We start from the raw sequence: 20,507 nt of genomic DNA on the forward strand, positions 1-20,507 counted from the left end.
ACCTACATCAGCGTCAGTTGTAAGATAAAAAATCTCGATCAATCGATTGATTTAGGTTTGCCAAAATTTGCGGACCAGGGCGTGCATACATCCGCGGGAAGAGTGAGGCGTTGCCCGTGCAGGACAACCTGCGGGAGCACCTGCGGGCCCACGCAGGGGAGGTGACGCGGCGCAAGAAGTACAAGTGCGACCACTGCGGCAAGACGTTCCACGGCATCTCGCTGCTCAAGATCCACATCCGCACCCACACTGGGGAGCGGCCCTTCAGCTGCGACTTCTGCTCCAAGGGCTTCCCCTCTGTCACAGCCCTGAACAAGCACCGGCGCATCCACACCGGGGAGAAGCCCTACTCCTGCGCTGAGTGCGGCATGAGGTGCGTCCCCCTGCCGCTCGTCAAGGTTGTTGCTCTCTTTAACTCCTTGCCTGCTAATAAAGAGTGTCACTCTTCATTCTTACAGAGCGTAGACAGGCCAGGAGTGTCACTCGTGTTTTGGTTTTGGCGCTCGTTTAACGCACTCTCCCACAAATGGCAAATCTACCCCTGATGCTCCATTAACTTCGGGTTGTTTGCTTGTTCGTTCTGCTCTTTGAAGCAGAAAAAACGCTCCACTCAACCAAGAAAAAAAAATCTTTGCTCGTAAGCGTTCCAACTAAAATGATGTGGCTCTGGCGCAGAGGTCGGTTTAGCCGAGGAACAGACACAAAACCTATTTTTTTTCTTTTAAGTGATTAATGCTCCATCCAGCATATGCAACGACGAATCCCTCAGCCTTTCCGATTTTTTCAGAATCGGATGATACTTTAATGGACAGTGATGGGAACAATGAAAACGGCGCAAATCCTGCTACCATTTGAACAACTTCAGCGTCTGCATGTCAGTGGGACTAGGATCAGAAGTCCTAATTTAGAGCAAGATATCGCACCTGGAAATCGAGAAAATGTTTGGTCTTAGTTTAATGCAAATTGCCCGCTTAAAATTAAAAATTTGCTGTACATTCCATGAAGAAACAAATAAGTAGGCAAGGGGTTAAGGGAAAAGGCAGACGCATACTTTGAATATTTAGAAACGCTGGGAAAGTTACGCTTGTTTGTAAATTTGAGAATGCATAAATGTGCCACGTGAGTGCTGGATAAGACAGTTGCATGGCTGTACCTGGATACCTGTGCTGGAGGCCATTCATTGACCTCTTGTTATGACACTGTATCAAGATCTCGTAAGACATATCAAGTTAGTCCAAATGAATGCTCAGCACTTTGCTGCTGCAGTCATTTAGGTGGTTCTTTTTATTGAAAATAATGATTTGCTCATTTCTTTAGCTGGAATATGGGTTGTCGTCTTAGTGAGGGATCACACAGAGTAATTGCATAGAGTAAACTTCTGCAATCTGTGAAATTAGTCCAGCAAATTAGAAGGGCCAGAAAACTGGACCTTAAAAAACTACCCGAGTTGATATTATGAGAAAAAAAGATAACAAGCACTGGGGCCGTAACGGCCCCAGTTCTTGTTGCAGTTTTTCCTTTAATGGTTTCTCTGCTTCTTTATTTACCAGGCTTATTCTGTAGATGCAGTGATTGGCTCAGTGCAGGCCTTCTGGAAATATGTATTTTGCAAAGTCCCTTGTAAAACATTTTACCCTTGTCTGACAGCACAGTACCCTTTTTCGTGAAACCTTAAAGGGGCGGTGCAACAATATTAATTTGGAATATTTTTCACTTTACACGAGCTTACTGGCGGTAGTGGGACTCAAGAATACTCGCACGCAACGCCACTGACCAAGAAACTTCTTTGTTGCGCTGTAATTTTGAGGACAAAACCGAGTGTTTTCATTCAATCTCTCCTTCGCAAAACCTGATGATGTAGCTCAGCGGTAGCAGTACCGCCCAGTGACGATATATGAATGCGGCTCATAGATTGGACCCGAGCATGGCGTGGACGCTCGATTTGGGCTCGTGATAATCGATAGCTCGAGAATCATTCGGGCAGTGTCCTGTGTCCAATCGCTGCAATGACGGCAACAACTGAACCATAACAATGTCTAGAACTCAGCGCGTGTCTTGTGCCTTGCCAACCCCAGCGCGAGGCTATGATCAACACTGGCGGCATATAATCGGCTCCCGATCACGTGGCCGCTTGTTCTGGCTGCGAGTTAAGGGGGTGAACTCTGCTCGTTTTTCTTAATTTTTTTCTGAGACTTCGATTGCGTGTGGTGAAAAACGAACAGGTATTTCACAGGTCATTAGCGTCAGGGATCCGTTCTAAGCGGTATTTGCGCAAAATACCAAAATCATTGCATCGCCCCTTTAATATGTCCCCTTAGCCTGTGCTTTCAGATAAAGGAAACAGTAGAGAGTGGTCAGGTGCTCGTTTCGTGTTATGGTATTCCAACCAAGAACCTAGTTTACTTGAAATGGAGAAGGAATAGAGAGAGGAACCGGGGAGGAGAGGGGAAAAATAGAAACTGAGAAGGGAGCATTAGGAGGACGACCGAGGAAGGGGAAGCCCAGGGGGCGAACGTCTGGCTGAGTAGCAGCGTTGTGCCGTGTGTGGACTTTCAGGTTCTCGCTGAAGGGCACCCTCAACCGGCACACGCGCATCCACACGGGGATCCGTCCCCACAAATGCCCCTACTGCGGCAAGGAGTTCATCCAGGGCGGAGGACTCAAGGCCCACCTGTTCCACCATACGGGCATGAACGGGTTCAAGTGCTCGGTCTGCGACAAGGTGCGCCTCTTCGTTCGTTTCAGTTGCGGGGTTATGCGAGCAGCCTCTGTTTCCTTGGCATGCTGTCTTTGCCATCGGCAAAACACTGTTGCCTTTCGGTGAATGTGCCTCCTAAGGTTCTATTTACTGGCCGCTGTGGCAGTGTGGATTGGAAAATGTTTTTTTAGAAAGCTGAATATTTTCTTTGTTACACCCTGTCATCAACTCTTTCCCACTTGTTACGTGACGGCAAAGGACCTCACTTGTACCTGCTTTTTACGAAGAGATGAGCCCAGATGTAACTGCGACCGTGCGACTTCCAGGCATCTTTCTACATGAGTGTGCAGCCATCGTCACGGCGAGACCGGGATGCTAGCTTGACCCTACTCTTTTCTTTATATCGACCAGGAGACAGCTTGGTCTCATACCTGTCTTTCTGGTTTTAATGAAAACTGGGACTTTTTGTACTGAGCTTTTTGGATACCATGTGCACTTGAACCTGGATATAAACCAGCTTTGCTTGTCTTTTGCCAGTTTTACCTGCAGTGTAAACGGTATTTTGAGAAGCCTAATCTTCATTTAGTCACTGTATCATATTTGAATTCCACCATCCCTGCTATCCTATCTTTCTAGAGTGCAGCTCTACGGTGCCCGTTTCAGGCTTGAGCGGCGTCGCCGTCAATGTAGCCACGCGGTGCATTATGAGACGCGTGACGTCACTGATGACGTCATCAGTGACGATGACGAGGACGTCGTCACGATGACGATGACGTCATCGTCACATTACCTCACAGAGGTCACGTTACCCCCATGAGGTCACGGGACGCTCGTGAGGTGACGCCGCTTGGAGGGAGGAGTAGCAGAAAGGGTGAGGAGGAGGGAGGAGGGGTATACCTTCCCCTTAGTACCCTTCCCCTCCTCCTCAAGAGCTGCACTCTAATTCGGCGTAACAGGGAGTTGTAAACAGCTTTCATTTTTAGCTTTGGTCATTTGTTTTAACAAATTCACTTTATTGTTGCCGCAGGTACTCTTTGAGTGCTATGCTTCATTGTGTTGTCGTTATTTTCCGAAAAGAATCGCTTCTGCCAGTAAAAAAAGACACGGGAATGTGCTTCAGGATTGTCGCTGAGGATAGGAGTTTAAAAATGGCGTACACTGGATTCAAGCCTCTCCGAGCCACTTTTTTCTTGTGCATTGAGCCGTGTTGCATACTTTTGTGACCATCCGCCCGCAGGTGTTCAACCGCAAGGCCCGGCTAGACCTGCACATGAAGTACCTGCACCTGAAGCTCAAGCCGCACGTGTGCGGCGAGTGCGGCAAGGGCTTCACGCGTCGGGAAGACCTGACTCGCCACTCTGTGCTGCACACGGGAGAGAAGCCGTACCAGTGCCCGACGTGCCACAAGCGCTTCGCCATCAAGCCCTCGCTCAAGATCCACATGGTGACGCACACCAAGGAGGAGCCCCGGTCGTGCCACGAGTGCGGGCGGGCCTTCATCCGCAAGGACTGCCTGATGCGGCACATGCGGAAGCGCCACCGGGACCTCCTGGACCGGATCCTGCTGGACGAAGAGGATGACCGCTTCGCTCCTCCGGGACCGGGTTTGCTCACCACCACGGGCGGGGCGGGGGCAGCTGGGGCAGCGCCTGGCGCACAGCCGGGGCCGGTGGCCAGGGTGCTCTCCGAACAGGTGGGTGCAACCGCCTTCGCTACTGTTAACGTGTCGAAAGCGGCATGCCTGCATGGGCACCGCCCACTGGCCTATGCTGCCGTGTGCCAGATTGAATACCGTATAAACTCGTGTAAGGGCCGCACTATTTTTTCCCGATTTGAGGGCAAATTTTCAAGGTGCGGCCCATACACGGATAAAAAAATCTGTATCCACATTTTGAAATGAATGTACATGACTGCGCTCGGCTGCACTGGTCGAAGACGCCTTCACTCCGGGATCCGGAATGAATCGTCAGTCGGATTTAATTAGTTTACATACTGTGCAATACGCATTTTTTTTTTTTTGTGTACTTGATAGCATGCGCGGCAACTTTCGACTTGAATCCCGTATGACTGTTGAAGCAGTACTTGCCCATAGCTCTGATTGCGCAAAAAGGCGGGCAAATCACGACGCTTTGACACGAATCGAAGAACAAAAGAAAACCTCCCTATAGCCTACAGTGGCGTTCAAAAACCTGAGTGCTCGCGCGAGCCGAGCCCGCTGAATCCCCATTCCTCACGCTTGCCACGGAAGCTGACATATCCTGTATCTTTTCTCAATGTCTTCCGGCTGCAACATAAATGCATCTCGACGGTGCGGCCGACCATTGTGCCATGCGGTGATACGGATGAGTAGAGAGCAAATGTCGGGGATTCGGAGACGTGCTGCTACGTGCTTGGGCAGTGGCCATCGCCACCTAGCGATATATATTCATAGAAACTTTCATGCATTACAGTCGGCGCACCTCAAAAACAAGGGGGTGCGGCACATACACGAATAATTTCTCGCAATTTTTTTTTTCCAATATTTTGTCTTGAATACGGGGGTGTGGCCCTTACAAGGGTGCGGCCCTTACACGCGATTATACGGTAGTTCAGCCACTGGCAGAGGCCAATATTTTAGGTTGAACACTGACAACCAGCTCATAATAATTATAGCCTTTCTCTCATCCTCAACCTTCATGATTAGAAAGACTCAAAACCCACTCACCCTCACAACTGAACTCCCCTTCAATTCCTCGCTCACCAAACCCGTATACTCATCAAACTCACAGATACACCACTCACAAACGCACCAAACTCATTAAACTCGCCAAACTTGTGAACTCACCAAACCCATGAGCTTGCAAAACCCATGAACCCGCCAAACTCATACCCCTCACAAAACACGTCCTTTATCGTTCGCTCCCTTGACTTAACCTCAAACTCGCAAGCTTTTGAGGCTTACAAACTTACTCTCTCTCACTTCACATGTGAGGTGAGTGAGTGCACTCATAAGTGAGTTTTGCAAAGTTATAGCCATTGGTGCAAGACTGTCCACCTTAGGCGCTTGTTTTACGGTGGGCTGCACTCATGGGGCCATGTTGGTAAATCGGATGAACCGATCGTCACACTTTTATCGAGCATTTTTTGGCCCCCAATTGTTCTTGCAATCTGATGATGCAGTCAGGGGTGATCCAGTTGCGCCACTTGCGCCATTTTGATATATTTCCACTTGCTTGAGCCTTGCTGTGCTCAAAGGGAAAAATTGCATTAACAGGGTGTCTAGCAACCGGGAAAACCGGGAATTGTCAGGGAAATTTTCATCACCGGGGAAAATAAGGGAATTGTCAGGAAAATTGTCAAAAAGCGAGGTCAATCAGGGAAAATGAGCCGGAAACGCCATCGAGTGCCCTGAGCAGACTTGAGGACTTCGGGGCAGAAATATAGGCAATAAATTTTGCTTAGAGAGGAGTGCGGACTCTGCTCACCCGATCTAGAGTGTGCTACCCGTTGCAAAGGGGGCAGCCGACAAATCCAGTCCAAGCCTTCGATTGGATTGGATTGAGGGCACGACAGTAGGCTTGATCTAGTTAGAGCTACTAGATTTCGTAACAAATGGGAAAGCCGCAGACCCCAGCCCAATTCAAGCATTAAGCCATAAATATCCGAAAGTGTGCATCTGGCGGCAGTGCTCCATGCTGCCAATCGGTTATTGACGTGTGTGGTTGAGTGTCGTGTTTTCATTGTGTTTCCGGATGTGGCCTCTTCACTAACGATGTAAGCGGCAAGAAAGTGCTCGTTTAATCTGGACTGGACGAACTGGAAGATTTCGGGATATGCAAGTTGGATTAAGCCCATGCAAAATGATGCTCACAGTGCTCAATGCTGAATGTCTTGTGTTGTAATGGTTTTATTAAGGGCGAAGCTCCTTAGGGTCTAGCCTTGTCCGTCCGGCGTCCGTGCTCACATCGATCTTGCTCGTGCTCGTGATCATGTTCGTGAGCTCACGTGCTCGTGTAAAGCAAAAAAAAAAAAATGACGAAAAAAAAAAAAAAAAGTTTGCGCAGTCGACAGGATTTGAACCTGTGCGGGGAGACCCCAATAGGTTTCTAGTCCATCGCCTTAACCACTCGGCCACGACTGCGGGACGAGTAGGGGGCTCTGAGATGTGGTAGTAACTCAAGAGCTGGGGATGTCATGGATAAAATGTTGCATGTAACCGCGCAACGTCTATACAGGAGAGGGCGCTGCGGTCCAATGCGTATATAACTGTGTTAACTTTGCATGCATTGGCTCAACGTTTATAGACGAGAGGGTCAAATGCTCGAATGCGTATATAACCACGTTCCATACCACACATTCTCTTTCCGACATGGATGAAAACGAACGAAAGGCTCGGCATGCTGCGGCTCAGCGTCTACGCAGACAAGCTCCACCAGAGCTTCGCCCCAATCAACATCATTCACCACGTGGAGATGCGGTCATTTTATATTTAACCGCCTCTACAGTGGTCAGGGAATTTCAACTGAAATTGTCAGGGGAAACCTGGAAAAGTCAGGAAATTTCAAAATAATAATTCGCTAGATATTCTGGTTAAACAGTGCCAAAGCGAACGAATTGGTTTTTGGAAGAATTTTTCGTTTTCGTCTGGCAACTGTGGGAATCCAGTAGGGCTTTGCCATCTCAATCCAATCCGACTCCGCAGCATTGTTTTTCACACCAATTTTACCGACATTCGTAACGCAGCGCAGTATTAACAGTTTCAGTTGCGTTTGGAAGTGCATTACTAAAAATTAACGCACACAAGTAATTGAGACAAGTGATGTCTTTAACCACGAGAAGGGGCAACGACTCGGCGACGTTTTCGTGCAAGTCGACTTGGTGGTCGGGCGTGTCGTACTGAATGAACCCTAATTGTTTTCATCGGTCCAAAATGACGCTTTCAAAGAAAGACAGATTCGCCGGTACGGCGAACGACAGTTCTCAAGCAGAGGTCCCACGCCCGTCGTCCGCCGCCCACGATATGTGATATGACGCCATGTTGAGAATTCGGCAGTCAACACACAAAATGCTTCCTGTTGTGTGTGCAACTTTTTTTTTTTCAATCAACGTATTTGCAGCTTTTTAGAAGCCACAAAAAATGGATTTCATTTTTTTATTTTTTTTATTTTTAATATTGAGTGTGTGCCTTTAATGACCCACAACTTTGATTAAATTTGGTGGTTGTGCCTAAACCTTCGAAAACGGCCCGTGACCACGGAGAAGAGAGTGAGTGCACTGAACGTAGTAACTGAGTGCACTGAACGTAGTAACTTAGTGAACTTTTTCTTTTCTCGAAATTCGCTTTATTTTAAAAGTTATAGGCATAATCAAATTACAAAAACAAGCAGAAAATAACCCCCTTCTTGACATCCTTGTTCCTTTGTCCCCCCTTTGCCCGCGCCCGCGGACCGTGATGACTGAGGAGTGTGGGGAGGGAGGGGAAATTGGGGAAAGGAGGTGAGGCCGAGGAGAAAAAGCTGCCCGTGAACGGGGCAGCTTTCTCTCCTCGGCCGATTAGGACCAATAACGTCACGATTTCGTCGCATGCGCATGCGTTCGACACCATGGGGTGCCCCCGTGGGAGCAGGAGGTTTCCGCGTTGCCTGGTTAAAATATGATGCAGTGATATTTAATTACTCTCTTTGTGCCTGCTGGGTTGCCCAAACCACAAGAGATGTGGAAACCGTAAGAAAGGTAGACACTTAAATAGGATTGCAGGCCCCTTTAAGGGGAACACCGGTCCTGGGGCTTTTTTTTTTCTTATTTTTTTTGGCCAAGCCCAGTGAAACAGCACAAGCTTGTTCAGGCTTTTGAGCTAATTTCAAATATCTCATTTTTTTAATTAGTAGGGTACTTCCCTGGATAATTATAACTAAACAAACTTTGTTTCCAAAAACAATAAAAAAAATCATTCTTAAAAAAAAGAAAGTTTTAACATATGGTCAGATACTACAAATTATAAAGAACGCAATGTTGGAAGTACTTTTTTTTAGATTGAATCATTATTAGTGACTTCACAACACATTTAAGTTCATTGCTCAATACGTGGCTACCAAGCAATAAAACATTATTTCAGTTAAAAATTTTCTATGCCTATACTGAAAAATCTTCCCCCAACATTGCATGCTTTGCGCATTTAGCTACATGGTGCTAAAAAGTTATTTTTCTGTCTTCTACCCTAGATGGTGAGATATCCCTCCTGAAAATTTGTAAGGAGTCCAAAATTTTTGTTTTGAGAAAGTGTTGCTTTAGCATCAGCTTCACTGCAATTTCAGCCCGTATAGTAGATATTATACAGTGATATTATGGCTAAAATGTTAATCTTCCAAATAAGAAACTTGACAGATCAAAAGAAAAGTAGCTGTAGATTTCACAATCACCATTAAAAACAAAAAGTTTTTTTATGGATTTTTTGGTTTTAAAACAAGTCTCCCCTTAACGCTATCTCGTTAAAATATTTCAGCGCTGTTGTCCTACTGGGGCTGTGTTGGCCGTATCGGTTTTTGTGACTTATTGTTGGCCGAAACGGGTGATTTCTCACTTCTAAGGATGCCAGTAATGTGTAGATTCCGGCAAAGCAAGTTACGCACAAGTTATGAAACAGAAACTGAGGCGTCGAATGGGGAAGACCTCAACCCAAGCAATAGCAGGCATATTCATTTAGCCCTGTAAAATGTAGCCATATATCTTTCAACAATGGAAATAGGAATATTTTTTGTTGCAGACAGTACTGCGACAACTGGGCTCAGTCACATCGCTGTGACGTGTGAAATGTGTTACACTTTTTTCTGTTTTGCCGAACTTCTATAAGCACATGTCCATTGATTTCCTGTTTGTTGCATTTGCTTGTTTAATTCTAGCATCTCCTTTTGGCCGCCCTCCTTTTGTTCAGCGTTGTTCACCTCTTTGCCTCTGAACTGTGCTTCCTCTCGTTCTTGCCCTAGCAGACGTGGCCTTGGACTAGACTTGAAAGGGACCCAGGCTTTTACAATCACCCAATTACCTTGCCATCTCTTCACTATGGACATACACACGGTCCTTTTTTACCTGATTTCCTTGGTTCTGCTAGTTTCATTCCACATTGTGTTTGGAATTGGTAATTGTGATCTGTGTGCACCGCTGCGTATGCGTCCAACTTACCCGCTTTTCACTGGCGTGCTAGGAGTACCTGTTTTAGATCGATGGAATCAGAATTTTTGTTCAACCCAATAGCAGTGATGCGATTGACGGCGCCAATTGCATCATACTGTGCCTGAGGCTTACCCTGCTACATTTTGCAAAAATATGGGTAATCTGCACCAAACCTGCGCCAAAAAACCAATTTCGATCGCCTTTCAAAACCAAAACTAAACTGAGTACTATAATTGAGCATGCATAAGTTATGTGGCGCAAGTGGCTGCCCCACACAAAGTAACCTGTCCGGTCTTGCATGGTTTTCCCACAGTCTCGCGTTCTTGTTGTGTCGTCAATCTCGTCTCGCGTTTTTTTGTTTTGTTTTTTTATTTTCAACGATAGACGCGGGTGTGTGCAGACGCTCCGATGCTAGCATGCCGGATACTAGCCATGCCGTCGTGCTGTGAAACGAAACCGCAATTTTGCGCGGCAGGAGTTACTTTGTGAGCTTGAAGCACTCGCTCCTGAAAGCAATGGCCATGGGAAAACTATATTTGGTCCTTGCCTTCCAGTCACTGTGGTCGCGCTATGTTGGGCCTTGCCGTCCCCACATCGCTGCAGATATGGCGCTTTCTAAAATGAAACTAAGTACTGCCGCATGTTCATCAACATTCCTTTTCTTGTTTTATTCATTGATTACCTAGGTTTCTCTCGGTGGGCTTTCTTTCGAGAGGTACCCAGTTACATGAAACATCTGCTGCGAAAGAAAGTTGGTGAAGAGAAGTGAGCTAAAGCAAAGAAGGCAATGTCTGCATGCTGAACCCGCACAGCGCGCTTGTTTGTCTCAAGTTCAGTCATTGCACAAAGCGCTCCAAGAACATTTTGACCATGGCTCACGATGCGCTCAGGTTCTTTTTTTTTTTTTGTGTGTTTAGCTTGTACCTTGTTTGCTGGCCTGGCAAGCATGCGCTGCTTGAGCGTTTTTTGTTATATGCTCGACAGTTATATTTTGCATACATATAGGGGAGTGGCATGATTTCGGTCTTGATCGAACAGCCGTTGTCTCCGCTTGCGCGACGAAGCGCGCACAGCTGCAAGCTTACCGAAGTTGCCCTTACGTGCATGCGAACATGATTGCACGACAGAGGCACCAGCCGGGACGCTTGCAATGCATTGTATTATGTTTTCTTATGTTTGACGAAAATCTGGCACGTCAGGAACCAGTAAAATGGTGGCAAGCAATTTCTCGGAATTGCTCGGCAATGCCTACAGCTCTGTACACTTCGGGATGTCTCAGCAGTAAAAACACTAGCAGCGAGTTCCGTCGTCACATCAGAACTCAACACAACACAAAGTGCCCTTTGTTTGTACAGCACTTAAAACAAATATTTTTATTTTTATAAGAATATCTGCTCCAAAAGCCACTTTTACTGTTCCAAAACACTATTTTGGTTGTTCCAATGGCCACAGTTGCTGCTCCAAAACACTGTTTTGGCTGCTCCGAAAGGTGCTCCAAAATGGCTTAGGCCACAATCACATCACTGCAATAGGTGCCATTATTGCTCACCGATTATCGGTAGGCCCCAAGTTCTAAAGAACAGTTTATAAAAAATGTCTGCCTCTATTTGAATAAAATAGTAGTTCTCCATAGCCGTTAAAGTTCACTGCAATAGTTGCCGCGTGGTAGTTTCTTCCCGTTTCATTTGTAGGCCGTTGCAAGTGTCGTCGGTTGTTAGGTCTTCCCAGATCGTACATCTTTTCCCCACAGTCGCCCGAAAAGTGTATCGACAAGGTTCTACCTTAACGAGTTTAATTGTTACAGGTTGCTGACCCCAGCTAATGTTGGCGTGCCCATAAGCAATGCCCCGTCTTTCTCCTCCAGGCACTGTGCGAGAGCATCCGCGAACTGCTGGGCCTCCTGGTGGACGAGCCCACGCTCAAGGGATTTGGCTACCCAGACAAGCCGGTGGACGAGCTGCTGGAAGCGGTAATCCGCCGGTGCGGCCACAGTCCGGCCAGCCCGGACGACTATGGCTACATGGACCGGCTCCGCGAAAACTCCAAGCTCCTGTTCACGGTTGTCATCGACGACAATGCCGTCAAGACCCTGCTCAATAACCAGACCGTGGACGAAGTCATTTTGCACGTGTTGCGTCTCGCAAAGTCCTAGGTCCCGCACCCGGTTGTCCTCTCCCGCTCCGCCCAAGTCGTGCACGGAGTCTGGGAGAGGAACAGATGCGTTGCGCCGGAGCGGCGGAAAGGCCACGTCTCGCGGAGACGAGGCCGAGCTGCGTCGACCCGCCTCGTTGTCAACGAGTGGCATTTCCACTTCTCTGGTTGCCAATGCGTCGTTTGTATCTTCTTTCGCGGATTTGCGCGTCTCATTAGATAGTCTTCCTTTCGGTGCTCCTTGTTGGCTCGCGGATTCGAAACTGTCCAAGAGTGTTGGTGTCCACGATGCTGGCAGTGGCAGGAATGATTTTAAGAGGTGAAGAAAGGGGCCACCGGTTGCTCGTGTTGACGGCTGTCCAAACTGGATGCTTTTTTCCGCAGCCGCGGCATTTGCCGTGTTGGAGGTGGAAGTTTTCATTTAGTTCCAGTCCGCTTCTACACGTTTGTTTTGCTGGGGGGAAAGCTTCCCTCCACTTGCGTTCACAGACAGGGGCTTTAAGCGTACTCATCACATGGGTCTGGATGGCCACATGTGCTCTGCTGGCTGTCTTTGAGGCATCCGCCGTTATCGTCGGTCCCCAATCTCCCGAAAAGAAGACGGTGTTAGAGGTGACGGCGAGGAGACGAGCTGTGTTGTCAATGTCCAAATTAAAAAAGGGCGCATGCACCTCAGCTTTTACGGTTTTTTTTTCTTCTTTTTCATAGAAGCGTATGTTTTTCTTTGTCGTCACAGCATTTGCTGTATGGACGCCACTTTAGAGACATAGGGCCCTGTTAGCTTTTGTATTCCCTCAAGTTGCCTTGGTTGAAAGCCCGTTTATGCCACGGTGAATTTTGAAATAGCAGTGGCACCGTTTTGGTGCAGTCATTCGTGTTCCACTTTTTTTACCTGGATCATCTTTGTCTTTTGAGGAAAACAAGGAGGCTCTGTGAAAACGGTGAACAAGGTGGGGCGTAGAACAGTCGGTTTTCAACGGCCCTGGAAAGAGATGGCTAGGGGTTGTGTGGTTGACGCATTCGAGTGGAAAAAGTCACATGGTGCCTTAGGGAACCACCTGTGTATGCGAGCTAGGGTGGCACCCGTTACTGTCGTCTCGCAGCACGGCAGGAGCTGTAGACCTGATCTGAATTCGTTAAGAACTTTCGACGCGGAGGCTGAACATTCTGGCTTCAAAGTTCTCAAAACCAAATGAGCATGTTAATAGTGCCTTGAGATATTTTGTCACTTCTAAACCACTTGGCTGTTAAATGTTACAAGAATTTTGAGCAAGTATTAAACAAGCAGTCAGAGCCTTACATTGTGTGCTTATCAGTCTGGGTGCTAGGACACCATTAATGTGCTTGGTAATTGTGAACATTGCACCACCTTGAGCGATTGTATTTAGACTAGTTTGCTATTATATCATTTGCACAGAACAATGGGCAGAGGTATAAATTAAAAACAACCTAAAGGAAAGATAGAAGATTTTATTTTGTGTAATGAATCTTCTATGCATGCAAATTGTACATTCCGCCAATGTCCTTTTAAAGTGTTTGTGGCAATAGAGGTCGCAGTAGTCTTGTCCGTTTTCTTGCATGAAGTGTCTCTATTATGTGTGGGAATATCCACAATAATTATCAGTTTTTCCATTCTGCTGAGTTTAAAAGGCAGCACCAAGCAAAGCTTTCTGTTGGAAAGTAGACATTTTTTGTTGTTGCACGTAAGTGCCATGGACGATGCATTTCATTTTTCACAAACACTGCGACTGAGGCGACGCATTTTCAGTGCTTCACTTCTGGATATTGTGCTTCTCATTTGTAAATACTGAACACATGCCACCAGAGTGCTTGGATGTGCCTTACCTAGATTGTGTCTTGATGCCTTTAGGGCACTGTCATACTCCTTCTATATTGCATTGGTGTGTCTCTCCCCTTAGTTTTTCGTGGCAAATTACAGGTTCAGCACTCATCCAGCATAGTAGATAATTCATATTTTCCTTGTATAACATTTTCATACCGTCTGAACTAAAAGATTTTGAAGTTCCCCGATTGTGCACTGTCCCTCATTCCAGATATGATAGTTTGCTACTATTTATCTTGCTACTATACGTTTCGGGCATGAGCCCCGTACTTTGATCATTGGTGCCATGCATTTGTGCAGTGCAAGTGCCGTTCACAATGACAGCCTCGTGCTTATAGTTTGTCAAAGTTCTCATGACACAAAAATGATGTGAGGTTACTCTAATTGTGAAATCTTCATTTATTATTTAAAATAGACACAACAAGTTGCACCATTTTTTTTTTTAAATTTTAATAATTGCAATTTCCATAGGGTGACCACCATGCAACCCTGATGAAACTGCCAGAGGTGAGTCATGCGACCCCAATCGAGCGGTCAAACAAGTTGAACATTACTCTCGCCAAGTTGTCTGGAATTCGGTTAAACCGTGTCCTCAAATGTGGTCCCTTGATTTCCGACCGATGATTCCATAGAAGTGTCATGTTATTGCCTGCCGCGACACAAGCAGTGGCACAGCAGTGAAAGTGCATGCGGCAACGTTTCGGGCTGCTCTTCAGCTCGACAGTCCACGTAAGCTTGGAAAAGCCAGGAGTTGGGACGCCGCAACAATGGTGGCACATGACCAACCGCCACAGTTGCAACATCCGGCAGCTTGATGCACCGGCTTCTGCGACACCTTCGGGACCGCTTTCGATGCACAGACGGTACAGGACGCTTACTAACTCTTTCCGTGCCACGCCCATTGGTCGTCAATTACCCGTGATTGACGGATTCCAAGCTCCGCCAAAGTCGCACCATCTCGTGGATAGGCAAAGATCTAGAGCTTTAATTTTGTTTGGCGCTTTCGCCCAAGCTGGCGAGGCGTCGGAAAGAAATCTTGCGACGGTAGCACTTGTCAAACATTGTCTTGCTAAGATTAGGGGTCACTACAAAGATAGCTTCAATCACAGATGGTTGCTGCTTTTGCTGCTTGTTTCTTGGATAGCAGCATTGAGAACTGTGGATGATGTTGCGTTATTTGATTTGGCTCCTACAGGAACGTTTTATCTCGGAGGCGCAGAATATTGACAGGCGCTTGTTAAAGAGCGTTGTTCTAGCTTTCTAGGCTGTCCTGAGCTGGGACATTTCTTGTGTGCTGCAAGCCTTAAATTGCCAGCAGAAAAGCAGTGCTACAACTTGCCAAGGTTTTGTGCAATAACAAATTTTTCTGGAAGACATGCACCTCCACACATTCAAAGTGGCACGACGCCATGAAAGCAAACTTGCCACTAAACCCCCCCCCCCCCCCCCCTCCCCCCAAACAACAACCAACAGGTTTTTGGCTTGGGGGGGGGGGGGGGGGGGTTATTGCTTTCATCAGTTGGGGGAGTTCTCCAACTGATGGAAGCAATAGTGGTGCCAATGGGACACAGGTTTTATATTTAGGATTTAGAAAAAAAAATTGTAGCATGATTTAACATAGCCACAAGTGTTTATGCGCCGAGAAAGTGAGGAAGAGGAGGCCACAAGAGCGCGTGGGGACGTCGAAACTCCGAGCTTTGTTTCAAATGATAGTGGGTAGACCTAAAGTTAGCTGCCTTTCTCTGCACTGCGCCTGCGTTACGCATTCAGTGAGTGCAGTGGAGACAGCTGCTAGCTTTAAATCTACCCACTAATCGTAACCAGAGCTCGGCATTCCGACCTCCCCGCGTGCTCTCGTCTCCTCCTCCCTCACTTTCTCGGCCCATACTTTTTGTACCAATTTTTTCCACAAATTTTAAGTTAGTTTCAATTTGGCAAACTTTTTTCAAACAATGTAACCATTTCTTTTTTTTTTTAAGAGCAACTTGGCAGTTACATTTTGATGCCTCACAATTAGTCATATGCCGAGTACTCGAGATAAGAAATATTTGTCCATCCCTCAAAAAGCAACACTTTTCCCCGTGGTAGGGAAAAAGTTTGTACCCCATTCGAAGACTCGTTCGAGCACCATACTCTCATCCCACACCTACCTCTCTGCCGGTCTCCCCGCAAGACGATTCCAACGAAGCAAGCGAAGCCCGACGTTCTATTGGCTGGAAATGGAGGAGGGATGTGGAAGCGCGCGAAGCAGCCGAGGCTCATTTTGGAGCTCAACAAAGCCCTCGCCCATCAGGCAAAACCCTTAATACAAAAGCATTAACTGTCCCATGGTGCAAACTGACGTCATCAGCTTTGAAGCATCGCCAAACAGCACCTAAACTCCCCTGTCCTAATGGAGCGAAGTGAGGCCGCGATTTGATGGATAGGCTCATGCTGGCTGGCACACGTCAAGAAACGAGGCTCCCATTGGTTCTCGCACGGCGTGGTTCCAAGAAAACACCGCCACAGTAGCCCTCTTTATGGTGGCGCAGCACACACAGTGGCCCAGCCGCCGATAAGAAATGCGAGCCTGGTTGCACAGCCCGCTTGGGCAAACTCCGGAGAGGCTGCACGGCCGGATCGGCACGGCCACGCCACGCTACCACAGACCAACTATAAGTGGAAGAACGATATGCATGCTTTCGCATTCACAACTCGTAAGAAGTGCTTAGGTGTCCTCAAACTTTTAATGCGAAAGCATTAATTGTCATGGAGCGAGCCGACATCATCGGTTTGAAGCGCGAAAATGGCACTTTAAATCCTTTCTCCAAGTAAAGCCAGCTCCCAGCTGTGAAACCACGCGAAAAGCCTAGACACGGCACAGAGTTTCCTTGATTCCAAAGGAGCGAGGTAAAGCTGATGGCTTTTCGTCTTCGGTCCCATTGGCTTGCGCGCGTCAAAGAGGCTCCCATTTGCTGGACATGCAGCGCCATGGGGTGGCCAGTCGTTGAAACTGACGCTGCGTGTCAGTTTCAATGACTGACCACCCCTTGGCGCTGCGTGTCCATCAACATCGTCGACGCAAATACACTGCAGACAATATAAGTGAGCGGAAGAATGATGTACATGCTTTCGCATTAACAACTCGTAAGTGCTTAAGTGTACTTTCAGCCTTTTTCTTTTCTCGACTTACACAGAAGAAACATTACCATTGTATGAGGTTTTTTTTTTTTTTGTACATGACAATAAAACAAGTCTAATTCAGACCAGCAATTACTAGCAGATTTATCAGAATCTAGGTAAATTGACGGTTTCCTTCCAGCATTGGTTGTTTTTAATTTAGGAGCCGACCTATAATACATTGTAGGAAAAGCTTTCTAACCCCATCAAGCTGGTAGAGACGTCCCGTAGCTTCACCCACTCCACCGAGCACGCCGGTGCAATCTGGTAAAGCTTGACCCGAGCGGCATATTGCAGGTGCCACAGCTTAATTGGACGAAAGTGGCTGGTTTCGCAGGAAGTTTGGATGATGTGGTCAGCAAGATTGACTAATACACTTTAGCTAGGGTGGCTCAACATGCTGCAATATATAAAATAATCTTTAGCCTTTTACAATTTTAGACATCTGGGTGAATCTAATATATCTGATCATATTGTAATGCGTCAGCATTAGTGCCCTGGTACATGCGCCGACCTTGGACTGGTTTGGAGCACAAATTTCTGAAGTATGCAACGTCACCACGGGATGGTGCCACAGCCCCACGGGCAGTGGAAACTGGCTAGGGAACACCTGCAAGCGCCGAGAGATGGGGGCGGGGTGCATATTTCGACAGGCCAGGCTGGATAGGAAGCACAGCAATGGAAGCCGCACTGGATCGGCTGCTTATAGGGAGCGACGCCGTGACGTAACACTTGGCAACCGCAGATCACCGGCAACATCCCCCTTCGCCAATTTCAGAACCGTGCAGCTAGATTAGGCAAATGCATCATTGGGGCGCGCATTAACCCACCCCAGCCCCCTCCATCCATGCCGCTTAGCGGCGACAGTCGGCGGCTGGTGCATTACAAAATATTAACCCACCTTAGCCCACATGCATACACCCCGCTTAGCGGCGCCGGTGGCCCAAGTACGCCCTAGCCCCGCCCTCCCCCACTGCACCTCGGTTGCTAGTCATATGCCTAGCAACCAGCCAGCGTGCAACTAGCAACCAGCAGTTGCACGTCATCGCTCTATGCAACCAGCCAATCCTGTGCCGCCGCCGTTGCTATGCGTCATATGCCTAGCATCTCGAAAAAAGTGGCCGAGGTGCAGGTGTGCGCTTTGGACCACCCTCAGAAGCTCCTGCCACCGGCTTTGGAGACCTGTGTACGCACAAGGGCCACGGTTCTGTTCTTCAGCTTACCACACCGTTCTTGATGCACAGCCGTCTTGCCGTGTCACCAGGTCGTAAGTGCATGGTGTTGTCACCCCTGTACGCGTAACATGTATGCACAACAACAAAATGGCTCTTCCGTTTTCCCCGCATCACATGCACATCTATTATGCAGACGCCAAGTGACCCAATCCGCTGCACCAGGGAGAAGAGGGGTTTTGGAAATGTTCACTCCGTGGAAAAGTGCCGAGAGGCTGCATTCACAATGCTTTGTTATATATAACTGCTTTGCGAAATGCTAACACATTTCTTCGAAAATCAACGTGGCAGCAACAGCGAGTTCGGCCCATTTTTTACTAGAGGTGTGCAAACAGTGAAATTCCCATTTGAATCGAATTCGAATCAAATAATGCTGAATAAAGGCCAAAAAGTCATGTTGAATCCAATATGAATACCAAAAAATGTGTTCACAATCGTCACATAACATAACAAAGAACTCGAAGGACACTTAACCCCTTGCCTACTAATAACGAGTGTCACTCGTGCCGCCATTTACGGACCATAAAACCCGACCACGAGTGTGACTCGTGTTTCGGTTTCACAGCTTGTTTTGCGAGCTCTGCGGCAGATGGCAGCACTACCCCTGTTGCTCCTGTTTACCTTGGGTTCTTTTCTTGTTTGCTTTGCCTTTTGACAGAGAGGGGGCGCTCCATTGACAAAAAAATAAGCGCGCTATTGTAAGCAAGTGCGCCAAAAACATGTCTTCGGCGCGGAGGTCTGCTTTGGCGGACGAAGATATACAAAGAGTTCTTTTTGAAAGTGATGAATGCGCCAGTATTTCTGACGACGAATCCTGCTGCCTTTCCGATTACTTGGAATCCGATGAGAGTTCAACGGACAGTGAGAAAAGTGTTGAAAATGATGCGAATCCTGGAAGCATTTCATCGACTTCGGCGTCTGCACGTCAGTGGAACTGGGAGAAGAGGGACAACCAGCATGCTCAGTTCACCTTTGTAGAAACCCCAGGTGTGTCAGCAAGGGTTCAACGCAGTCTTGGTGAGAAGGCAAGCGCCTTGTCGACCTTTTCCGTGCTTGCAAGTCATGATTTTTGGGCGTCTGTCTCTGCTGAGACAAATCGCTACGCCGAACAAGAGATGGGCGACGAGGATCGTCCCAAGAAATGCTATGACGAGCAATGGTTTGACACCACTCCGGATGAGATAAAGGCATACTTTGCCTTGCGCATCATTATGACACAAGTGAAAAAACACACAGCCAAAATGAACTGGTCCAAGAGGTCCATAGTGGAGACCCCAATTTTCGGCAAAACGATGTCCTATGTGAGGTTTCTGCTAATCTCTCGATTTCTATCATACTGTGAAGAACTACTGAAGAAGAGGAGACGACCAGGAGTCCTGGTATAGAGCACGAGACTACGCCTGAAAGCCAAGGAAACGTTTTTCTTTATTTTGACGCAAATTGCTTGATTTAAATAAAGCTTTCTGTACGATCTTTAAAGAAAAAAAATGAGTAGGCAAGGGGTTAAGCTTCACCTAAGCTTCACCTTCAAGAGTAGAACGCAATAGCATTATCGGGCCCCGTTCACATCTTCTCATTCGCCGCGCAAGCGTGCCTTGTGTGGTCTAGTCCGTAGCGTGTCTGGCTTGCAACCGAAGGGTCAAGGGTTTGAATTTCGCCTAAAATTCTTTGAATTTTTCTTTAAACAAATGAATTACTTTATAAAATGAAATAATTTTAAACATGTTGCGACCTTTAATTCGCATCACATCATGTTTTTTAATCACTTTCATTCCACGGGTGACGTAAGGTTTGACGCGAGCGTTGTGGGTTGTTCGAAATTCCCGCGCGAGGTCATGTGGCTGTGACGTCATGACAATATCGACCAATCAGGAATTTCATGTCGCGCCACCGACACCGGCTTCTCTGCGACACGGGATCCTTAACACTATCGCGTTAACAAGCCACGTAGATGAGAAAAAAACTTGTTAATTCTCCTGCAAGACATGCAAAATTTTAAAAAGCTAGCACAAAAAAAAAAAGAAAAAAAAAGTGTTAGTCACTTATTTAGATGTCAAACTTCAAACAGCTGCACACCCACGTTTGGATGCACAGCATGCTGGATAAATAGACGGATATGGCCGATTCGTTTGAACCGGGCAACGTCTTCTCCTAGGACTAGCTCCTCGTTCAACACCGGTTAGCGGACGAGACAGGTCTAATTAACGGCGTTATTTATATAGTCTGGTAATAATTTCATATCATAGACGTAACAATTGTGAATAAGTTCATAGTG

At 47.1% G+C, this 20,507-nt stretch overlaps 1 protein-coding gene across 5 annotated transcripts in view; it reads left to right on the forward strand.

Moving 5' to 3' along the window:
• The window catches only part of LOC8023474 (protein suppressor of hairy wing), a 31,155-nt gene extending 18,286 nt beyond the window's left edge, over window positions 1-12,869 (forward strand). For all 5 annotated transcript variants that reach the window (XM_029968829.4, XM_040504386.2, XM_029968827.4 and 2 more), the window contains 4 exons: window positions 123-373; window positions 2,557-2,722; window positions 3,936-4,391; window positions 11,712-12,869. In XM_029968829.4, coding sequence (XP_029824689.1) covers window positions 123-373; window positions 2,557-2,722; window positions 3,936-4,391; window positions 11,712-11,999 — 1,161 coding nt within the window. In that variant the 3' untranslated portion in view covers window positions 12,000-12,869. The remainder of the gene's footprint in view (window positions 1-122; window positions 374-2,556; window positions 2,723-3,935; window positions 4,392-11,711) is intronic.
• The last annotated feature ends 7,638 nt before the right edge of the window (window positions 12,870-20,507 follow it).

The sequence above is a fragment of the Ixodes scapularis genome, unplaced genomic scaffold, assembly GCF_016920785.2.
Source record: "Ixodes scapularis isolate PalLabHiFi unplaced genomic scaffold, ASM1692078v2 PGA_scaffold0__279_contigs__length_252992795, whole genome shotgun sequence".
Lineage (NCBI taxonomy): Eukaryota > Metazoa > Arthropoda > Arachnida > Ixodida > Ixodidae > Ixodes > Ixodes scapularis.